The 9,971-nt window shown below is 49.9% G+C and overlaps 1 protein-coding gene across 7 annotated transcripts in view; it reads right to left on the bottom strand.

Annotated features, from left to right (window-relative positions):
- Positions 1–3,985: 3,985 nt before the first annotated feature.
- Dag1 (dystroglycan 1) overlaps positions 3,986–9,971 on the bottom strand; it is an 81,545-nt gene continuing 75,559 nt past the window's right edge. For all 7 annotated transcript variants that reach the window (XM_045136415.1, XM_045136413.1, XM_045136414.1 and 4 more), the window contains one exon: positions 3,986–8,788. In XM_045136415.1, coding sequence (XP_044992350.1) covers positions 6,386–8,788 — 2,403 coding nt within the window. In that variant the 3' untranslated portion in view covers positions 3,986–6,385. The remainder of the gene's footprint in view (positions 8,789–9,971) is intronic.

Here is a 9,971-nt window from a genome sequence, read left to right as displayed (position 1 = left end):
TCTCTCTCAGCATGGACCTGTGAAAGCAGGCCAGCTTCTTCTCCCCTTATGGAACTTCCCCTAGATCTGTAAGATTCAATAAATCCCTTCCTCCATAAAAAAATAAATAAATAAGATTCATACTTGAGGGCTGCTTAAGACACTTGCAAGCAAAGGTTAATGCCCTGGGGTTGATTCCCCAGTACCCACGTAAAACCAGATGTACAAAGTGGCATACGTGTCTGGAGTTCATTTGCAGTGGCTAGAGGCCCTGGCATACCCATTTTTTCTCTCCCTGCAAATAATCAATTATGTTTTAAAATCGTATTTGAATTGGGCCTTTGATTTTTTTCCCCTGAGACATGGTCTCATACTAGCCCAGGCTGACCTGGAACTCACTCCTAGGTTAGGTTGGCCTCAAACTCAGTGATCTCTTACCTCAGCTTTCCACGTGCTAGAATTAGAACTGTTAAGCCTCCACACCTTGGGTCTTCCATACTTTCAAGAAGTTGGGAAAGAGCCTCCAAGAGCTTTTTTGGTCTGTTGGAAACATAGGGAAGCGGGCTGGAGGCTGAAACTTGCCTACTATGGAGCCTCTACAAGTTCAGACTGTCCACAGCTTCTTGGCTAGCTTATAAACACACAAAATACTCCAGCCAATCGCCTTATGTCCCGAGACGGACCCAAAGATCTTGGCCCAGGGTAGTGCCTTTACACGGAAGAGAATGCAGATCCCTCTATTTCTCTTCATCTCTGTGTCCCTTTGCCAATAAACTCAGTGGAAGTGAGCCATTATCACACCACCCTTCCCCAGTCCACTTGGGTGTCCTAGAACCCTTTGAACACCAGCACTCTCAGGGCTGGAGAGATGGCTTAGCGGTTAAAGTGCATACCTGCAAAGCCTAAAGACTCCAGTTCGATTCTCCAGGTCCCATATAAGCCAGATGCAAATGGTGGCACATACATCTGGAGTTCCATTTGCAGTGGCTAGAGGCCCTGGTGCACCCATTCTTACTCTTTCCCTCTCTCTCTCTCTAATAAATAAATGAATTAATTAATTAATTAATTAAAGAAACAACATAAGCTTGACTACATAATGGGGTTCACATTTTTAAAAAAAGCCATGCCAAAGACACTGCCTTGAGTCAAAGGCAGGTGGAATGGCCAGTTCCTCTTTTCTTCCAAGGTAGGGTCTCACTAGTCCAAACTGACCTGGAACTCACAGCAATCCTCCTACCTCAACCTCCCTAGTGCTGGGATTAAAGCATGAGCCACCGTGCCCAGCCTCTGCCGTATAACTCCTCTATAGCCGAAACGACCTTAGCAGACAGACCCATTAGCTGTAGTGCCCGGGGAGCAGTGACCTGCCTGACCATCCCCCAAGGGAGTGGAGGACGGGCGGGTATGCGTGCAGCTTCTCTTCCTCCTGCTCTGCCGGTCTTCTTGTTCCCTCTGGAGACCAGTATTCTCTTACTCCAGTTCGGAACAGTGAGTTAGATGGAGAGCAGAACTCCACAAGATCAAGAAAGCAACTGTATGGGCTGGAGAGATGGCTTAACACTTATGGTGCTTGCCTGCGAAGCCTAAGAACTCAGGTTTGATTCCCCAGTACCCACATAAGCCTGATGCACAAGGTGGCATATGTGTCTGGAGTTTGCAGTGGCTGGAGGCCCTGGTGCACCCATTCTTTCTCTACTTTTCTCTCACTCAAAAATAAACAAAAGAAAGTAAGTGTGAAGTCATGTCCTGGGCTGCAAGGCCTAGAGGCTAAGGCATATGTCTCTAACAACATGCAGGCATATGTCAGGGAGTCATTCCTGGCACCTGTTGCTATTGCTGAGATAAACTCTCACATGAAGACCAGGCTAGTCTTAACTCTAGTGTGAGAGCATTATGTGTATTTATGGGCATACGTGCGCAACGGTATGCACATGGAAATCAGTTTACAACCAAGGGTTGTTGGTCCCCTGATCCTGCCTCCCATTGCCATAAGCACACTGAGATTACAGGGGAATGTGCTACTTTTGCATCCAGCTTGTGTGGGTGCTGAGAATCCAAACTCCAATCTGAAAGCATAAAGAGCAAGCACCTTTAACCACTGAACCATCTTCCCCAGCCCCAGGGTCCTGGCAGTGAACTCTTGTTCTTCCCCCTCCCGCCACCTCCCAAGTGCTGAGATTACAGGGGGACACTACCACTCCTGGCTTACTTTAAATCATTTACTGGGAAATCGAACCCAGCCTGACAGGCTTTGCAAGCAAACACTTTTACCGGCTGAGCAATCTCTCCAGCTCTCCCTTATTGGTTTTTTTTTTTTTTTTTTGGTGGGGTCTCTCTCTAGCCCAGGCTGACTACATTTCACTGTAGTCTCAGGCTGACCTCGAGCTCATAGCGAGATCCTCTTACCTGTGCCTCCTGAGTGCTGGGATAAAGGCCAGGTGTGTGTGTGTGTTTTTCAAGGTAGGGTCTCCCTCTAGCCTAGGCTGACCTGTAATTCATTCTGTTGTCTCAGGGTGGCCTCAAATTCACAGTGATCCTACTACCTCTGCCTCCTGACTGCTGAGATTAAAGGCATGTGCCACCATGCCTGTTTCCCTCATTTGTTTATTGAGACAGGGTTTCACATGTGTGTGCCCAAAGTTGTCCTTGTCTTAGGATTTTAAAGTACTTAAAAAAAAAAATTGACCGGACATATTGACACACCCCTTTAATCCCAGCACTTGGGAGGCAGAGGTAGGAGGATCACTATGAGTTTGAGGCCAGCCTAGTACTAGGTAGAGTGAGTTCCAGGTCAGTCTGGGTTAGAGTGAGACCATACCCCTGGAAATAAATAAATAAATAAAAGAGGGCTGGAAATGGCTCGGTGGTTAAGGGACCTGTCAGCAATGCCTAAGGCCCCAGGTTCGATTCCCCAGTACCCACATAAAGCCAGATGTACAACGTGGCACATGTATCTGGAATTTGTTTACAGTGGCTGGAAGTCCTGCTATGTCCATTCTTGCTCTATATGCCTCTCTGTCAAATACATAAAAGTGGGCTGGAGAGATGGCTTAGTGGTTAAGCGTTTGCCTGTGAAGCCTAAGAACCCCGGTTCAAGGCTCGATTCCCCAAGACCCATGTTAACCAGATGCACAAGGGGATGCATGCATCTGGAGTTCGTTTGCGGTGGCTGGAAGCCCTGGCACGCCCATTCTCTCTCTCTGCCTCTCTCTCTCTCTCTCTCTGTCATTCTCAAATAAATAAAAATGAACAAAAAAAAAATAAAAATACATAAAAGTGTTTTTTTTTTTTTTGCCAGGCATGGTGGCTCATGCCTTTTTTTTTAAATAATTTATTTGAGAGCGACAGACACAGAGAGAAAGACAGGTAGAGGGAGAGAGAGAGAATGGGCGCGCCAGGGCCTCCAGCCTCTGCAAACAAACTCCAGACGCGTGCACCCCCTTGTGCATCTGGCTAACGTGGGACCTGGGGAACCGAGCCTCGAACCGGGGTCTGTAGGCTTCACAGGCAAGTGCTTAACTGCTAAGCCACCTCTCCAGCCCTAAAAATACATAAAAGTTTTTAAAATTGGAAAGAGATGGGTGTGTTGGTGCACACCTTTAATCCCAGCATGGGGGAGGCAGAGGTAGTTCGGCTGTATGTGGGTGCTGGGGAATGGAACCCAGGCTGTCAAACTTTGCCAGTGCTCATACATGGGCAGAACTTCTGAAGCACTGGCAGAGGTACAGAAATGAGGCCCCCCCCCAAAGATAGGATCTTGCACACTGACCTAGAATTCACTCACTATGTAGTCTCAGGGCGGCCTAGAACCCATAATGATCCTCCTACCTCTGCCTCCCAAATGCTGGGATTAATAGCGTACTCCACCATGCCCAACTTGATTTAAATTTTTGTGAAGGCCACTGGGCCTTGCTAAGTCCCCTCCCTCTTCCCTGTCATGAATGTCTCCTATCCCTCATGTCCCAAACCTGTAGAGATCAGGAAAATAGATGCTCAGAGGCAGGGGCATTGTAATAAAGACACTGCTTTTATTTAGTTTGATATGTTTCTATACAGAATGCAGAAAACACATCTTAAAATCATATAGAAGGAAATAAAAACACGTCAGTGGTTGGTGAACACTTGGATGTGAGATTGGCTCTCCGTCTCAAGTCCAGCGTCCATCGCCAGCTCGGGGCTCAGGGAGGAGGCTGCCGGCAAAGGCATTGTTGCTGTTGTTATTCTGTTCACTGCCCCATTGCCTTCGGTTGCTATGGCAACAGGCCACTCTGGGCCAGCCTCCTCTCTGCACAGCAATGCCCAATGGTGGAGTTGCTAAGGGCAACGGAACTATTTGGAAGGCTTTTCAAAGCCCTCACCTGGAACACTGGGGATTGTTTTGTTTTATTTGACGAGGTCACCAGAAATAATCTCATCAGGTCAGATCCCTTGCTCATGACTCTCAGGCATCAGGAAAACTCCTGCTCGGACCAGGGCTTGGAAGCACAAGACCCTGTCACGAGCCATCCATGAAGTCCTCACTACAGATTCCCCCTATGGGGGCACTGATCACTCTAAAGAACCCTGCTGGGGCTGGGGCAGGAGAGGTAGGCCCTGTGTGAGAAGGTGCATGAGGAACCTCCCTTTGGAGAGCAGCACACTCCTGCTGGCCTGCCTTCCCCTCCTGAGGCAGCAAGCACATCATCTGCAAAACAGTCGATATGGCTTAGAAGCTCCGAGTACAAAGGGAGCCTGGGTTCACCCACCCACCCTCCCACCCTAAGTCAGGGAAGGGGTACATTATTGCAAAAGGCATTCCTCCCTAAAAGGTACCCAAAATAACTCAGATGTCAAGAAAAGTCATGCTCAAAATGTTTTCTTCCAAAGGAGGTGCCCCTGAGTCATGGGACAGAGATGCAGATGGACGGACGGATGTTCTGCTAAAAAAAAAGGCAAAGAAGCCTCAGTGTAATTCCAGAATTTAACCCGTTAGGAAAAGAAGAGGGAGAAAATGAAAATGAGCAAAGCCATCAGTTCCATGGAATCAACACTAAGAGCTTGTACAAACTGCTGTTAAGCATCACCATTTTTAATTTTTTTTAATAAAACAATTGGAGGCTGTATAAAAACTTTAGTAAAAAATTAGCTTTGAGAGCCCACAGATTTTTACTATGAACTATTGCTGGCACTCCTCCCCAGCCACCAGGCCTTTTCCAGTCATTCAGGCCCAAGGCCTGGGTGGGACTGGAGTGCCAGAGAAAAGGGACAGGGTGGGTTGAAGTGGGGCTGTGGACTGTTGGGACAAAGTGACCAGGCCAAGGTCAAGTGAGGAAAGAGCATCACATGACATAAAAATATTGCATCTTCACCAAAATGTCCCCCACTGAGTGTTTCAAAAACCATGATATTCCTTTTAGGAGGGTGGGGTGGGAGGAGAAGGGAAAAAGAAAATAGGTTGATGTGGTCGAATCCTTCGACCTTCCCAGGTGCCCCCATGAGCAGCTGGCCCACCTTGGAGCACCTAGGTTGGGGGCTGCAGCCACCACTGCCTCTTGGAGTCCCTTTTCCATGGAAATGAAGACCCCCTTGGTGGTGGGCCACTAGCATACATGGGGTGGAGGTGGAGATGTCCATGGCCTAAGAGGCCCTTCCAGCTTCCAGCCCCTGGCAACAGCGGGAGAGCAAACCCAGCACCAGGGCCCTGGCACCCAAGCCAGGACCAGGAGCCCCCCCCCCCCCAGTCAGGCTCTGGGGTATCAGAGCAACCAAGTTGACGTAGTGTGAAAAAATAGGATTCCTTTGATAAAAAATACTGTCCCTTGGTCTTCTCTAAGTTTGAAACACCCTGGGAGCTTATTTTTAGCAAAGCAATTCCCCATACCCACCCAAAAATTATACATACAAGTTTAGGTAAACAGCAGATTAAATGTAAAAACTTAACCTTAACTTCTGAAAGTCCTTTGAATTTAATCTTTAGCTACTGTTTTCCATGTTACATCCTGCAGCTAGACACACGTGAATAGAAAAAACAGTACAGTTAGTGTTAAAGGCAAAACGCAGGCAGCTGGGGGGCCACCCAGCATTGCCTGCAAGTTCATTCACGGTTCCTCGCTCCCTCTTTCTACCTCGACTCAAACAGTGCTTTCAGAGCCAGCCATCAAAAATGCAGCGAAGAATTTTCTATGAACAAACAAAAAGCTGTTAGGCAAAAAATAAAAATAAAAAAGTCCCCAAAGTCTCTCCAGCAGCTTTGGGGTTTGGGAGGACCAGAGAGGGCGGGCTTATCCAGGCCCCGTGTGTCAGTGTGTGCTAGGTCGGGTGTTGGCTACCGGTGGGCGCTGGTCTGAGGGACACCGATCTCCGTAGACAACACCGAGTTGTCTCTATCCCCCTGCCCTAACCCTGCCTCCACCCAGGCGCTTGTGGGTTAAGGGGGGACATACGGAGGGGGTGACCGGTATGGGGTCATGTTCTTGGGACGGGAGCCCTTGCCCTCCATGGGAGCTGTGAAGGGTGGGGGAGGCTGGTAGGGAGGTGCATTGGGATCCTCATCCCGTAGGGGCGTGTACTCTCCCACGGTGTCCTGGTTCAGAGGAGTGGTCTCGGGCACACTCTGGTTGGGGTACTCAGGAGGAGGGAGGGGAGCCTTCTCCTCCTGCAAGATGAGCGGCATGCTAGAGGAGGGCGGGGGCTTGGAGTCATCCAGCTCGTCTGCGAAGATGATAGGCACGCCCTTCTTGATAAAGGTGGCCTGGTCCTCGAGAGTCAGCTTGCCCTTCCGCTTCTTGCGGTAGCAGATCATGGCGATAACTCCAGCAATGAGCAGGATGGCTGCAACCACAACGGCTGGAATGACTGTGTGCAGGTAAACATCATCCTCACTGCTCTTCTCAGGGTCCCTGTCTGGCACCTCGGTGGGCGGCGACTCTGAGGTCCCTGGAATGGGTGGTCCCACAGGGATGAACTGTAGGTGTCGGCAACTGCCAGAGCCAGTCACAGAAATGCTCATGGCCTTAAAGTCAGGCTCGAGGGCATTGGAGAAAGCAGGCCGGGGTTTCCCATTATCCTCTGCAATCCTGCGGCTCAGCCCTGTGATTTGCTCCTTGGGGCAGGGCTCCATGGGCAGCGTGTTATTGGTCCATTCCACCACGATGGAACCTCGGGTGATGTTCTGAAGGGTGACAGTGCTGCAGTTCCGGTCCCCAAAGGCAAAGGCCAGCTTCTTCACTAAGGCAATTTTCTTGTGGATGTCATTTACCACTGATGTCGGATCACCCGAAAACTTGGCCTTGAACCTTGCAGGAGCTTTGTCTCCTTGAGGGCGCTTGTGAACATGGATTTCGAAGGCATCCACGGCAGATAGGCCCCCCTTGTCTGTAGCATGCATGAAATACTCGTGTTTTCCCACATGGCTGCTGTCAGGCAGGCCGTACATGAGCTGGCTGTTGCTGTTGAACTGCACCCACGACTTCTCGCCCACCAGCTGCTGCTCCCGCAGCTTCAGGGTCAGCTTTAGCTTGTCCGTGGTGGTGTCCTCAATGTCATAGAAGGTGTCTGATGGGATCTTCACCTCGAAGTAGGTGCCCACCCAGGCATCTACCCTGTCAATGTGGTTCTTGAGCTCTGGCCGTTGGTTGGGCTCTCCCCCACGGGGGACTCCACTAGTGGTAGTGCGGATGCGAGTAGGCGGGGAGGCAGTTTCCAGTCTGGTGATGGGAGCTTTGGTGGTAACCCGGGGCACAGGTCGGGGTGTCCGTGGTTTCTTGGTTGGCCTGCGAGTTGTGGTGGTTGAGGAATCAGTTGAAGGCGTTGCTGGTTTTGGCGTGGATATTCGTGGTTTTTTGGTGGTAGTTGTTGGAGGAGTAGCAACTGCTGTAGGCTCCACATAGCCAGGAATGGTCAATGTTGGGCGAATCTGGCCAGGCACTGTGGTGCCAGCTTCTGACACCCGAGTGGGCTGGATAGGGCCCAGGGTTGGAGTCTGAATAATGGCACCTCGAGTCCGAATGGTGACCGTGGGCTTCCCAGGAACAGGATCCCTGACAGGAGGAGCCGTGGTCTCTGTTGGAGGTGCAATGGCTGGAGATGTAGGGGTGGGCACGATCCTGGATGGTGGCTCCTGAATGGCCGTGGTCGGGGGTCCAATGGCAGTAACAGGTGTGGGTGTGGCATGGATCTGCCTCCGAATTCGTTTAGGGAGAGTGGGCTTCTTATTGGCAATGTGCCAACCCACCACAGGGTAGCCAAGCCGGGCAGACATAGCACCCTCCCTAGCAGGGGCCTCCACACTACGAATATCAGGCACACTGTTTTGGTTTAGGGAACAACCCAGCTTCCAGGAGAGCAGAGCCCCATTCTCGACCACTTTCTTTGCATTGCCTGGGCCAGCCATAAAGGCCGACATGTCGAAGAGTCTATTATTCACTACCGGCACCAATTTCATGTTGTGAAGCTCTACTTCTGAGAAACTGCGCATCCTGTTTAGGAGATCGATCCTTTGCTGTGGGGTCATCTTTGTGAGGTCAGCATCCAGAATCACTGTCAGGACAGTCACTGGCTCGTCAGCAGCACAGACAGATGGCGCCACCTCACCTGGGTCTGGGGAGGCTGCCCGCACAGACTGTGGCTCACTATGGTCTTCAGGGTAGACTTCAATGGAGAACACACTGGAGGTCTGTGGAACATGACTCCCATTGGCCCCGAGGCGTGCAGCACTCACTGAGATGTAATGTACGCCCTTATCGGTGTCAAGGGGGAGGCCTTCCAGTGTATGGCTCTGTGCGTCCCAATGTAGCCAAGATGGCAAGGCTTCCTTCCCTGCTGCTGACACCTAGAAGAGACAAGAACATGCATTACAAGGGTTATTGTCATTGCAAAAAGTGAAAAATGACCCCCACAGAAAACCACTGGCCTAGCCTGAGTTGTGTGAAAGGCTGAAGTAGAGTAACTCAGAATTCCTGCTGGGGAATTTAACCCCTCTCTCTAGAGGACAACAACAGCCCTTAGTTATGTGACATAAAAACTGGGGCTGCCAAACAGGCTAGGTAGATAACTCACCCAAGATCACACACCCACTGGGCAGGAGAGAATCAGTGGTAGCATACAAAGACATGTCTTAATCCAAAGAAGATACCATGGGCTTAAGAATGTTGTGGGACTCAGTTGGTCAAGAATTTGCCTGGCAAGCATGAGGACCTGAGTTCAATCCCCAGAACCTATGTAAACACTCCGGGCATAGTGACAAACACCAGTACTCCCAGCTCTAGGAAGACAAAAGCAGGTAGATTCCTGGGACTTGTTGGCCAGCCAGTCCAGCCTAACTGATGAACTCTAGGCCAATGAGAGACCCTTTCTCAAAAAAAGCCAGGCGTGATGGCACACACCTTTAATCCCAGCACTTGGAAGGCAGAGGTAGGAGAATCACCCTGAGTTTGAGGCCACCCTGAGACTACATAGTGAATTCCAGGTCAGCCTGGGCTAGAGTGAGACCCTACCTCAAAAATTAAAAAAAAAAAAAAAAATTTTAAAGCCAGGCATGGCAGTACATGCCTTTAATTCCAACACTGGGAAACAGCGGGAGGAGGATCGAGGCCACCCTGAGATTACATAGTGAATTCCAGCTCAGCCTGAGCTACAGTGAGACCCTATCTTGAAAAGCCAAAAAAGTCAACAGCCAGCACCTGAGGAACAACTTGGCCTCTATATGCATACACATACATGCATGTGCACCTGCACACAGACATATATACTTGATCACATACATTTAAAAAAATGTGAGCTTTTATCATATGATAGTGTATGCCTTTAGTCCCAGCACTCAAAAGGACAAGGCAAGAGGATTTTCTTGAGTTTTAGGCCAGTTCAGGCTACAGTGTGAGAGAGATCCTGTCTCACGCCTCCACCCCCAACAAACAAACAAAAAAGAATGCTGCTGTGTGCTTCAATACCAATGACACACCCTGCCACCTACTTGCCTATTCTTAGCTGCAGAATCAAGTTGGAATGTCTTATCC

This window comes from Jaculus jaculus, chromosome 17 (genome assembly GCF_020740685.1).
Source record: "Jaculus jaculus isolate mJacJac1 chromosome 17, mJacJac1.mat.Y.cur, whole genome shotgun sequence".
Lineage (NCBI taxonomy): Eukaryota > Metazoa > Chordata > Mammalia > Rodentia > Dipodidae > Jaculus > Jaculus jaculus.
Note: the sequence above shows the minus strand (reverse complement) of the source record. Positions and strands in the feature narration are given on the sequence as shown.